Below are 13,588 nucleotides of genomic sequence, written 5' to 3'. Positions count from 1 at the left end.
GTTTAAAAAAAAAAAAAAGAATAAGAATTAAGCTGAAAAATCGTATTTGTTGACTATTAGGAGCAGAAATTCTTGGAATATCTTCTCTTTATCAACTAATGAGGTCCGCCACGTGAATTCGTCCAAATAGTACTCAAATAACGATCGCAATGTTCCTAAAATAAATTTTCGAATTTTACCAAACTGCCTCTTTAGCTTTATCTGTTAGAGACATTTATCGCCCACTAGTCGAGGAGTGAAGGATGGTCTTACAAATTCAACTCGATCTCTACGGCTGAGATTCTTCTAGATATACATTATGTGAAAAATTAAAAGAATATTTAAATAAATTTTTTAACTCACATTGTTCTTGTGGTGCATTAAATAAGTTATACAATGTCTGTCACAATAAACACTTCTGTGGGTAATTTGAAAGTACTGCTGTTCACAGACGAACGTCCTCGCTGTATTTATAAATTAATTATTCAAATAAGGTTGTCTAAATTCCTAAAATTATGCAAAATGAAATATTACAACTTTTGTCTATTTCACTTCATAAAAGTAAACATTCAAAATAACCCCACAGCGAAATTTCATAGCTCAAACTGGGGATCCCACAGCCACAGGAAACGGAGGAGAATCAGTCTTCAAGTAAGGACTAAAGACTACCCTAGATATCTCTACGGAGATGACGGAAAGTACTTTGAGGCCGAACAAACCCCCAAAATAACCCACAAAAGACAAGGTCTTCTCTCCATGGTCAATAACGGCCAGAAACTGCACGGCTCTCAGTTTTTTATCACCTTGGCCAACAGTCTGGACTCATTGGACGGAAAGCACACTGTTTTTGGGTCAGTCTGTGAGGAGACTTTCGATGTCCTCAGCAAACTGAACGACACGATGACTGGGGATGATGGAACCCCTTATAGGGATGTGAGGATTCTGCATACGTGGGTAGAAGAGGATCCCTTCGATGAGCCGCCTGGACTGATTTTTCCGCCTAATTCTCCTACGACTAATGAGGCTGCTGAGGTGGAGACTGGGAGGATAAAATATGACGAGGAATTGGATACTTGTATATCTAAGGAGGAGGTAGAGAGGATAAATGAGGACAGGGATGGGGAAATGAATGCCAATATTCTCACAATGGTTATTCCACTCACTCAGTCATAGGTTGGAGATCTGCCAGCCCCTGAGGTCAAACCAGCTGAGAATATTTTGTTTGTATGCAAGCTTAACCCATTGACCAGCGATGAAGACTTGGAGGTGATATTTTCACGCTTCGGGAATATTCTAAAGTTGTTTTATTCAATTTTTGTGAGGTGTGAAATAATCCGTGAGAAAGGGACTGGTAAGTCATTGCAGTATGCTTTTGTGGAGTTTGAGAATGTATGATTTGAGGGGTAAAACAGGCAGGTCTCCTCCTGTGAGGATGCCTATTTTAAAATGGATAATGTCCTAATTGATGACCGGAGAATACACGTCGACTTTTCTCAGTCAGTAAGCAAGTTGTTGGGGGCGTGGAGGGAGTCGAGGGGCAGGACGGCTGAGCCTAACCATGTACTTGACCTTGCTTCTCGGGAAAAGGAAATGTTGGCCCTCTCAGATGAGTTTGCATTGAATCAGAGGCACCATCGACATGAGTTGGGCTGGGTATGAGTGTTGTAGGCGAGGGGAGTTTATATTCCGGGACTTGGACAAGTCTGAGGAGGTTGGGAATGGACAGGCAGAGGAGGCTCATTTTCGGTGTAAAAAGCACCGTCATTCTTCCAAGAAATGTAAAAAAATGGCAAAATGTCCGGACTGTAAGAAACGAAGGGATAAACATTCCCGTTTGTAACATTTTATGACATTTTTTCGAATAATTTGTAAATAAATAAGCTTAATAAAATGGAGTAATTTTTATTCCTTGTTTGGTTGAAAAGGAAATGGAGAAAGACGACAAACAGTTAATGGTTCTGATAGTTTGTTGATTTTTTGAACTGTTTTTCCAACACTGCTTGCATGAAGGAGATCACAAAAACGATTTTTAGCAACAAGAATTATAGTTAGTAGATTCCCGACACACAGTTAGGGTGTAGATTTACAGACTAATAGTCTTAGAGAATATAAAATTAATACAAATGGATAGATTAGTTTTTGATGATAGTTATATTAGTAAAAATTAAAAAAAGCCCCAAATTCTATTAAAAATTTAAAGCACTCTTACCCGTAATAAACCTCGAACAGCATCCTCAGCTAAACATAAAGGAAAATTATACTACCAGATCCATACGAAGTCCTAGATAACTCCAGTCTGAAAGGTCGTCCTCATCAGTCTGGACTGGGTCAGTATGTGCCATATTTTCTGTCTTGTGAACTATTAGTGACATCGAGTTTTGCAGAAATAGAAACAGTGTTAATGTTAGCATTAAACGTAATTTACTAACAATATTATAAACTATTCGTTGCGTCAATAGTATTAGAAAATGAATATTTTTTGAAAATTGATAGTAAAAAAATATTTACCTCTGCTAAAATCACAGTTTCTAATAAAGAAAAAAAACTGAAAATCTGCTACGTTTGACCTTCATTATTTTTTATGAATGCTTTAATGTTTGAAATATCCCTCGCAAACCGTTTAAAGCAAGTTGAAGTGGAGAAATTTCACAAATATGACCTGCTTGCAAAGAAATGTCGGTTCTCTATGAGCAAAGTGAAGATTATTCCAATTGTCTTGACATGGGATGGAGTTGTCTCAAAGTTCTTTAAAAGTCATATGGACAAATTATCCATTGAAGAAGGAACGAGGACATACATCCAGTCGGTTGTGCTGAGAGAGGACTCTAGAGAGTATGTATTGAACACAGACATGGGATGAAGGAACAACGAGGAGTACGCCTCTGCCGCCAATCAACTTGCGGAGCTGGCATGTCGTGAGGACACTCAGTGAACAATTACTTGACGCAGAATGGAAAATGATGAGAATTTTGTTTGCAAACTCTTTTTCCAAGCGAAGAAGAGAAATCACTGACGATCTGGATTCTTAAATAATTTAAGATAGAATTTACATAATTAATTTTATTAAACATGGTGTTTGAGAAATTGAAACATCCATTTAAGTTAATTATACAGTACGACCCCGCCCCAATAGAAAAGTGCCCCAAATATAGAGGGTGCCCCTAAGATAGAGGGTATATAATTTTACATTTTAAAAGCAAATATCTGTATTTTTTAATAATAAAATATTTTTTCGTATTAAAAAAGAGGAATTAATTTATTCTATGAAAAATAATCAGTTATTTTGAATCCAGTATTATAATTTCTTAGAATCTTCGACATTTTTATCTTGAATTCATAGTATTCTTTGAGTCCTTCAGGGCAAGTGTTGAATAAGGAAGTTTCAAGATCATTAATTATTCTCATTGAATCTTTTAAGTCGGACCCTTCAATTTCATCATTTCCATTATACAAAGTATCATTATCCTCAATTCCGTTTATTTCAAGATCCATTAAAGCTAAAACATGCTTATCAATTAATTCAGATTCTTTTTTGAATTAATTTCAGGAAAACATGTTCTCTGTTCGTTTATTTTCATCCAACAATTGACAATTGTTGTTGTTACTCGACTCCATGCTTCTCCCACATATGCGATTATTTGCCTCATATTAATTTTCAATAAAGTCGAATAGTATTTTTTAAGATCATCAGTACATATCATTTCATAAAGAACGTTGCTATAATAGGCTTTAAACGAATTTATGATCCCCATATCTAAAGGTTGAAGAAGTGGTTGTATTTTAGGAAATTTAAGAAATGATAAGTTTGAATATTCTTTGTAATTTGTGGCACGGTTCATTATCCATAGAATCAAAATTTTTGTTTTTTGAGCCATTTTGAAGTTTATCTTCTGTAACCATTTATCGAAACTATCAATCGTCATCCAAGCATTTTTTGATGCAGTGTACAAAACCTAAAAATAATCTAATACAACATACTCCATAATCTTCAGTTTTTATTTTTTAAGCATCTTGGGGATTTGAATTCCCGATAACAAGGGGCTTTAATTTCTCACCTTCAAGGCTGCAGCATAAAAGAACCGGAACTCGTTCTTTACTTTTTGTTTTACCGAAACAGTCATCATTCGAAGATACAAATGATTTACATGAATTCTTTTTGACAAAAAGGGATGTTTGTCACAGTTGAAAATATATTTTTTCTCGAATTTATCAAATAAATTGTCGTAGTCATTAAAAAATCTTCGATCTTATCTTTGTCGCACAAGTTCTTTTCTCCGGAAATTACTTTAAATAGTAATTCGTGACGTTTTTTAAAACGATCCAACCATCCATTCGATGATGCAAATCAGGTCCATTGTCAATTTGGATACAAAATATGTCAAAAACTCTAATTTTAACTATAAACAACCAGTCTTTGGGGGCCATCATCATCGCAAATATTTTATGTTCACGTGAAAGCGTAAAACAATCGAAAGTTTATCGTCGCCGCAACGGGGACTTTGTCCTCACTTTTCCGTCGGAGAAAGAGGCGAAAAGTTTTACTGAAGATTTCCGAGATACAAAACCCTTTGGAGTAGAAGGTCACACCATCAAGGAAGCATCCCTCGGCCCATCAGAGGTCGTCCTAAGGAACCTACCGTATTGGGTTGGCACTCCAGAACTCGAAGACTATCTTCAGTCTATACTGTCGCCCGGATTCAAAGTAGAATGTTTTCAAAAAATGGTCGCCCCATTGCCAATGGCGAAGGTAGTAATCCCGAACCGTGGTGAGGCAGCATCTCTGGTCAGAATGGCCATCACAATGCTTTTCACCGTGTATCTTGTGAGTGGTTCCGTAAACCGGCACCACAGTGCTATCCTGTCAGAATTTTGGGCACTTGTCCCAAAACTGCAAAGAAAAAAGAAGGTGCTTACTCTGTGGAGAAGATCATGATCGAGCTTCGTGCTCAAAACAAGGGCAAATCTCCAAAATCTGTATTAATTGCGGATCGACAGAGCATTGGCAAGCTTTCGAGGTTGCCCTAAAGCGAAGGAAGCCTTAAAGGTCATACTAAGTATGTCCAAACGAGACCAAAAATCACCAAAGGAAGAGATCTTCCGGCTTAGGACACAAAAAATTGTCTATTCCAAAGACAATATCAGCAGCAGTTGCCATATGAAAGAAGAAACAACAAAACCCAGTCCTAAAAGCAAACCACATCCGTCAGAGTGGAAGACGGTCGACAAAAGAAGGACACTTTCGACGTAGGAACCCAAACAGATGAAGAAACTGAGAACCTCCGCGAGGAAACTCAATTTATTGGAGTCGGATTAATACCCCATCCGAAATCAGAAGCACTGAGTGTGGTCGTCGAGCCTTCAAAACCAGACGCACTGGCTACCAATATTCCTAAACAAGAAGGAAAACCACTACAGACTGAAAGCGGTAAACCCAAAAGAGATACAGTCCCATCGAAAAGGGAAGCAGAACCCTTCTATTATGCCGTGGCAAATGGAGGGACTGTCATACGCTGAGAAGCTGGAGTCGGACATCAAATTAATGATTACGGACAAAAAGCCGCTGACAAAAAAGAAGGGAGAGGGTTTACTCCTCCTGGTGGCGCTCTTAAAGGGAGAGGTCTGCCGCCAGTATCCAGACGGAAAGATATGAGCGTTATAACGCTCGTCAACGCCCGATCTCTTTGGAGACGGGCTACGGAGCTACTCCACATGATTGGCTCCGTAGACATGGATATACTTGTTATCAATGAATCGAAACTGAAGGAAGGCCAATCCTTCAGCATCAAAGGATACAAGTCATTGAGTATTGCCTGGAAACCGTTTGCAAATGCGGGAACCGGATCGTGCATCTACTATAAAGAAAACCTTCAAACAAGAAACCACAGGAGAATAGAAGAAAGTCGATGCGAAATGCTGTCTCTCGAGCCCCATACATCTCTGGGATGGATCACTATTGGGGGGATGTACTCAAAGGACCTCAAGAGTTACCCAGACCTAGTTGGAGGTTTCTTCAAGGCAAATGGAAAGTCGATTCTAGTCGGAGACCTAAACGCAAAGAACTCGCTATATGGATGCGTATCAACAAACAGTGACGGACGGTTACTTCATACCTTATCGGCGAGACACGGTTTTGAGGTCTGGTCCTCTGACGAAACGAATCACTTCTCATGTTACGGAGAAGATCGACTTGGTGTGTTTCTCGTGGCGGACTGCTTAGCTCCCCTCTGTGACCGCCCACGCATTGAAATTGATATCGGAAGCGATCACCTTCCTCAAACAATGGTGTTGCGTGCAGGCTCAGTTCTGCAAGCTGAAGTATTTATTGGATACAATACCAATCAAACGAATTGGCCCCTTGTGTCCCTATTCCTGACAACCTCGCTAGAGTCACTCATACATCGGGTAGCAGTTCACACGACAAAACAAATTGAAAGTCTGGACCAGCTCGTTAGGAATCTTATCAACACTTCTTTGGAGAAGTTCATTAAACACTCTGGTGGAGGGACTCATGAACTCGACGACACAGTAGTGAGTCTCCTGAAAGAAAAGGCAAGATACCAGAAGAGGCTACGCAGATGTTTTGACCCAACAGACTGCACACGCCTACGAGTAATGATTTCCTCTCTTAAAAAGAGGATCGACAAAAGGTCTAAAGAAAACATTGACTCAGCTTGGAGATTGGAATGCTCTAAGCTTAATCGAAGACACCCAAGTTTCTGGAAGGCATATAATCGCCTAAAGGAAACGGAATGCAAAGGAGATGAAATCAATTTAACCACAGAAAATGGCTATGCCATCAACCGAGACGATGTACCTGACGCTTTACGTCAACAACTGGCGAAAATTCAAGATGTCGACCCGAGCTGTTTTGTCCCGACAGATATAATGGACGATAAAAAGAGGGCAATAGCCTCTGCGAAAATGTCCCCTGGTCGACTTTGTCACGCAATCACTCTGGATGAAACCCTACTAGCAATTAAAAGATGCAAGGACAACGCACCGGGTTTTGATTACATACCCGTCCGAGTCTTCAAAGAGGCCCCGATAAGCCTAGTCAAGATAATAACGATACTTTTCAATGCCAGTTGGGAGACTGGATACGTCCCGAATGCATGGAAGAAAACCGTGGTACGAATGATTCCAAAGGCAGGGAAACCTAAAGACCGTGCAGAAAATTTCCGACCCATAAGTCTCATCTGCTCCATATCAAGAATCATGGAACGTATAATCTTTAACAGATTATCTATTCTCGTGGAGGAGTCAGGTTACCTGGCTAAAGAACAATGGGGTTTCCGACGTGGGAAGTCCTGTGGAAACTGCTTTGCCCAACTGGAAACGCAAATCTCGAGGGCCCTTACACACAAGATGGGGATGACAGCTGTTTGTCTGGACATCTCAAAGGCGTTCGACAGCGTTTGGCACCTAGGCCTCCTGGAAAGGATCATCAGTATCCATCCGGGGCAAAGGACTGTTAAATGGCTAGAGAATTTCCTACACATGCGAAAGTCTTTTATCAGATGTGGTAACCGGACCTCGGATACAATCAATCTAAGGAGGGGAGTGCCTCAAGGGTCGGTCCTGAGCCCTCTACTTTTCAACTTATACGTTGCCGACATCCCGAAACCAGAAAATCCGGAGAGTCTACTAATTATCTATGCGGACGACATATTGGTTACGGATCTGTCGCGATCCAAGGACCTCTCTTGGAAAAGGCTGAGGGAATATGTAGCGAGGGTTGGTCTTGGCTTGGGCAATGGAGAAAGCCCTCTCTTAGCACGAGACAAGTCCACCATCACGTGGATTTCTAAAACTCGGAAAGGAAGAGAACCACTTCTGGAGACAATGGGACTAAGAATTTCTGACGACCTACGCTACCTTGGGGTAACGATCGGGGCTGACGGATCGTTCCTTAAGTTCGTGGAATCTAAAAGAAGGAAATGTTCCGGGATCCTGAGAAGCCTTATACGCTTCCATCTCTCCCAGACACCTTTTCTTCATATAAGGCGACTGTAGAACCAGTTGGACATGAAGGTTGGTACCCTACAGACGAGAGAAATCGCATAATCACCAAATGGAGAAAACAAGGCGCTTTGCGATTAAACTGGCGTATAAGCTACGGCTTGATCAGGATCTCCCCAGAGAGCTAGACAAACAAACTCAAAACATTCGGCAAGTCCTCTGCTCATTGCAAAGGGCATGAGAAGTGAAAGGAAAGCAAGGAGGAGGCTTTCGGTGTCTCGATTTTAATAAAACCTTTTATATAACTCTTCTCTTTCGGTTGCTAAGTCAATAAAATCTGTTCGTTCGTTCGTCCATTCGATGCTTTAAAATTATCGAAGTTAAAATTCGATGCAATTTTTTTGCAACAGTTTTCAGGAGAAATCCTGAAACTGAAATCCCATCTTCTCCAAATTTAAAAACTTCAAAGACTAATCGATCAATTCGATAGAAAGATCTGATTCAAAAGTTCTTAAACGAGTGTTCATCAGAGCACGTTTCTGCTTTTGAAAATCCTTTTCCAATTTCTTTTTTTATTCTTGAGACAGTTCCTTTCCCAATATTATATAATCGACAAATTTTTCTTTCAGAAATATCTCCTTTCATTAATGATTCGGAAATCTTTTGCTTCAAGTTCCGACTAAGCTTCGCTGGCATGCTTAAAAATATTTAAAAATTAATTAAATAAAGAATAAAAATGAAATAATAAATTTTAATATTATCGATTGAAAAAGTGCCCCAATAAGCGGGGTTTCGTATTTCAAATTTAAGCTTCTTATTGGTCAAAAAATATACAAAAACTGAGAAATCATTCAAAATAATTTTTATTAAAAAAATCGCCCCAAATACAGAGGGTGCCCCAAGGCCGGGGTTTTATTGGGGCGGGGTCGTACTGTACTTTCTTATAAAAAGGAAACTAGAAAATATGATTGTCTCCTTCAGGCACAAATTAAGGGATACTGAGTTGGATAGTAGGAATGTTCCTTATCCCTATGCAGTTGATAAATCAAAAGTACAAACAAAGGCCTAAAATCGTCCAGAATACCTGAAGTGAGAAATGAATTTCCGCATTGGAGACCATCGAGTTTACTAATAATGATTCTTTATATGTCATCATTAAAGTTATTTTTAGCGAAACTGTCCATTGATATATTCTCCGGGTTTTTATATTCCATTTTATTATGATTGACTATTAAAAGTCATTTGGAAAATATATTTGGTAATGATTCAATTGTCGAAAAGAGGCCTAAAATCTCTAAATGGTGTCTCTAGTTAGAAATAAACCAAACTGGGGGAAAGCAAGTCGCACTGTCGTATGGCCTGTAATGTGTAGAAATAGTTTTACACAATTTTATCAAGTTCAGTTATTAATTGAGTGTCTTGAAGACTTTTGATATTGTTCTGATTAAAAAAGTCATGAGTATTTCCACAAGTTTAATTCCATGAACTTAGTAGAGTGTTTTGGACATATAAATTTAAAGTATCTTAGCGCATTTGTATTTTGGACATCAGGCAGAGGCATCTGTGTGTCAAGATAACATCAGCAGTGGACTTGACAGTTCTGAACACATTTTGCTTCGGTGACAGAAAATTTTTCACCTTAATTTTTATCCTCTACGATGCAACCAACGACAATGTTTTCAGGAGTGTCGTTAGTAGAATAATAGGTTTAAGCTAAGTAGGAATTTTTCTGTTTTTCGTGTTTCTGCAATGTAATTAACCATTCTTTCCCGAAATCTAATAAAGTATTCTGCTCAAATATTTTCTTCAGGATATTTGCAATGATTTCAGCAACCTTCATTGGCACGTACTTTACTAGTTCAGGTGGGTATTATCTGGTCTTCCAGACTTGCCTTTTTTTAGTTTTTTGATTTCCTCCAATACTTCACAAGTGTTTATTTGCAAACTCTGTGCTCCTACGGTATGTTGGTAAAGTTTGTATCTTATTCACTCTCCCAGTTAAGCAGAAATAGCCTCTACTTTGCCTTTGTTGCCAATGACGGCAGCTCTCATGATGTCCAAGACTGTGATCATGTATGCTCTCTTTTTTGATTAACAGTCTCATGGCTACAAACATTTTTGTCTCATTTTTTTGCTTTATATTTTTTGGAGTTGCTTTTCGATTTCTTTATAAATTAGCGATTTGTGTATTTTCTTTCTATTTAGTTATATCTAAGTGCGTAATTTTCAAAGTTTTCTTATGTTTTTAGAATTGTTTTGTATTCTTAACTTCAAGTCTTTATGCTTTTCTGAAAGTGGAAATATCTCGTTATTGTGAAATTTGCGTTGTTTTTGAATGAATTCAATTACATTTAGAACTGTCTACTTCATTAAACTGGTCACATCATTTTATAGTGTATTTGCAGACTTCGTCATGTCAATATCGTTGAGTTTTTCTTGTGGTTTGTTTGAGTACTTCTGTTTTAAATTTTTTTATCTTTGAATAGTTCAAGATTGAAACTTTCATGTTAGTCAGTTTTTTTAGTTGGTTGTATGCCTTGTTTTGGTCACTATTTGTCTTTAATCACCCATATGATCCCGAATCCAAAATAAATGTTTATGGGCAGCTTTGCAGAGAATGTAGTCTATTTGATTGAATATTTTTATGTAATTTCCATTTGAATCCTTTCTGATTTCAGTCCATGTCGTTTTGTGTCTGGCTGGTTACGGAATTCCGTGTCACATAAGAATGGGTCTAAACAGGCATAAAATTGAATCAAAGCGGTTTCAGGGGTATTTCTCCGCTTTTTCCGTGGGATGCAATAAATGTTTCTTCTGGTCTCCATTTAACCAAATAAACTTATTAATATTTGTAGTTTTTTTCATAAAATATATAATAAAATGTTAATTAATTTTAAATGGATTTGACATACAAAGTTATTCACGTGGGATACTAATAAATTAGATATGGAAACAAGGAGCAGAAAGTAAATTGTACATATCTCAGTTTTTCACATTCCCCTGCATAATAAAAGAAAGATTTCCACGAAAATACCGGAATCCTGACCTGGACAAATCGTTAACACAACATCGCATAAAAGCCGAAATAAAAGCGATATTTCGCTGCAAAGAAATCGGAATAAAAACTCCCTCTATCTACCTAGTCGACATATCCCGTGGACTAATATACATGGAATATATATCACAATCTATAACTCTCAGACAATTTATGGTCGAAAACAAGACCAATGATGGAATGAAACAAATATTTGAATCACTTGGCACTATTTTGGGCACATTACACGCCAAATTTGTCATTCACGGGGATCTTACAACTTCCAACATCCTGATCGACCCCAAAGACCAACGATCAATTCATTTGATAGACTTTGGATTGGCTCAGGTGAACGTTCATTCATCGGAAGACATGGGAGTCGATATTTATGTCCTCGAGAGATCACTTTGTTCCACACATGGTGATACAACTGACTTGTTTGCTGCTCTTGTTCATAATTATTCTATTTTGTGTCCTGCTGGAGCTGCAAAATATGAACAGGTTCGTTTAAGGGGAAGAAAACGGGAAATGGTCGGCTGATTTTAATTTTATTACTGAAAAATTTTGTTGTTATGTTTACTATGAAATATGATTGACAATTATTTTAAGTTTAACCGGGGGCGAATCGCCCCCCTAGGGGGGCGAAAATTTTGTACAGGGGGCCGATTTTAAAATAGCACGCTGCTTTTACATTCTTGTTTGGTATCTAAGATGTCTTCTCGCTCAAATAAGAAAAGTCGTCATTATCAAAACGAATATTTAAAATATGGGTTTATTCAAAGTACTGAAGATACAAAACAGCCTTATTGTCTTAGTTGTCAATGTTCTTTCTCAAATGAGGCGATGAAGCCATCACGATTACAGGATCATCTAAAACGCAAGCACCCGGATAAAATGTCAAAGCCGATTGAATATTTTCAAAATTTAAAATACAATTTTGAAAATAAGAAAACGATCAAATCGTTATTCACAAAGCCAGTACATGATGGTTATTTAACATTTATTTATATATAGTTGTGGATGCGCACATCGCTTCTTATAAAATTGCTGAAATTATTGCAAAACTTCCAGTTCTCATACTATCGCAGAAAATGCAATAATTCCATCACTGGAAGTAATAATATTGGATGTAATGCATCAAGATGCTTCTAAAATTATTAAAAGTCTACCTCTTAGCAATGATTCGATTATTATTATTATTTAAGCCAAACAAAATCACCGTCTTAACCATTAAATAACGCGTTCAGGTGATTCGTCGAAGAATTGATGAAATGGGTGACAATGTAAAGGAAATCCTTATTGAAAGACTAAAGCGAAGTAAGTTTTCATTACAAATTGATGAAAGCGTCATTGTAGATAGTAAAGCTGTTTTAATGGGATTTATTATTATTATTATTTAATTTAAACCTGACATAGAATACTTAGCGAGTAAACATCAATATCGAGTCTCACTAATAATTTTTAATAAAAATTCAATTTTTTACATTTGATTTATTATTTTATATTTTGATTTTTGAGTTATATACAAAAAACAACCAATTAAGGGACAATGCCCAAAAATTTTTAAATTGTATGGGGACAAGGGGGCGATAAAATATCTAAGGGGGCGATGAACAAAAAAAGGTTGAGAATGCCTGATTTAGGTCATTATTTATGATGAGTGGCAATGTCGTTTGTGGACTGCCTCGAAAAGTATGTTTCAATGATTTCATTAGCGGAAAAAAGAAATATATCTGTAGTAGTGGCCGAAGAGTCCCCATCTGGTCTTAGTAATAATCGGTTGAGGTGGTGGCGTCTTTCTAATGTCTAATACACATCCGGGATAGTTCGTATTTATGACGTTCAATGTCAGATGAATTTTCTCTTAGAACAAAATTGACTGAGGATCTAATCTATTATGCAGTTTTAGTAGCTTACTTTCAAGAAACTAAGCTCAAAAAGGATCTCGATGAGATTTCTGAATTATATAAGATTATTCCACTAAAACCGGAATGTAGACACTACAGACATGTAGTTGCAGTAAATCAATTAACAAATCCTGGAGAATCAATGACAAGATATTAGTCTTAAAACTAATGATGGGGAAAACGCTTTTGACGATCACTAACGCATATGCACTAAGAATATGTATAGCAATGAAATGTCCTCATAAAGTTGAAAATTTTTACTCAAATGGGTACAGGTGATATACATACTTCTCTCATTTTCTTTGCAGGTCTGGAATGCAAAGATGGAACACGTTGTAAAAATTTTATCGGAGCTTATAGTAGAAAAACAAAGAACTCAAATGGCGCAGCTTTAATAGACTTCTGCAGTAGATTTGATCTTTTTGTGGAAGATGGCATTTAAACATCCGGCAAGACATATGACAACATGGATGGGACAAAGAAAGAAACAGAATAGTAAGACTGTACTTATTTACAGCCTGTGAACGTAATCTCAAATCCACACTTCTATAAAGTGACCATAAAGCTGTTGTTTCTCAATTTAAACAGATATGCAAATAAAACTAAAATATAAGAGGAACTCCACTCTACGGGATATAAAGAGAAGAGTACGCCTACTCCATCAAAGAACACTTGAACAATACGCCGAAGAGGTTGAACAGCTCAACAA

The 13,588-nt window shown here is 37.5% G+C and overlaps 2 protein-coding genes across 2 annotated transcripts; both read left to right on the top strand.

Annotated features, from left to right (window-relative positions):
- The first annotated feature begins 375 nt into the window (after positions 1-375).
- Positions 376-1,374, top strand: LOC115227876 (peptidyl-prolyl cis-trans isomerase-like 4). Its single transcript, XM_029798587.2, has 2 exons — positions 376-1,071; positions 1,153-1,374. The coding sequence occupies exons 1-2, from the start codon at positions 376-378 to the stop codon at positions 1,372-1,374; spliced, it is 918 nt and encodes a 305-aa protein (XP_029654447.1).
- Positions 1,375-11,146: 9,772 nt separating this feature from the next.
- On the top strand, positions 11,147-13,321 carry LOC115227875 (EKC/KEOPS complex subunit TP53RK-like). Its single transcript, XM_029798585.1, has 3 exons — positions 11,147-11,473; positions 12,220-12,289; positions 13,188-13,321. Exons 1-3 carry the CDS (start codon positions 11,147-11,149, stop codon positions 13,319-13,321), a joined length of 531 nt encoding a protein of 176 aa, XP_029654445.1.
- The last annotated feature ends 267 nt before the right edge of the window (positions 13,322-13,588 follow it).

Source organism: Octopus sinensis, unplaced genomic scaffold (assembly GCF_006345805.1).
Source record: "Octopus sinensis unplaced genomic scaffold, ASM634580v1 Contig08463, whole genome shotgun sequence".
In the NCBI taxonomy this organism is placed as follows: Eukaryota; Metazoa; Mollusca; class Cephalopoda; order Octopoda; family Octopodidae; genus Octopus; species Octopus sinensis.
This window is presented reverse-complemented; position numbering and strand designations above follow the sequence as displayed.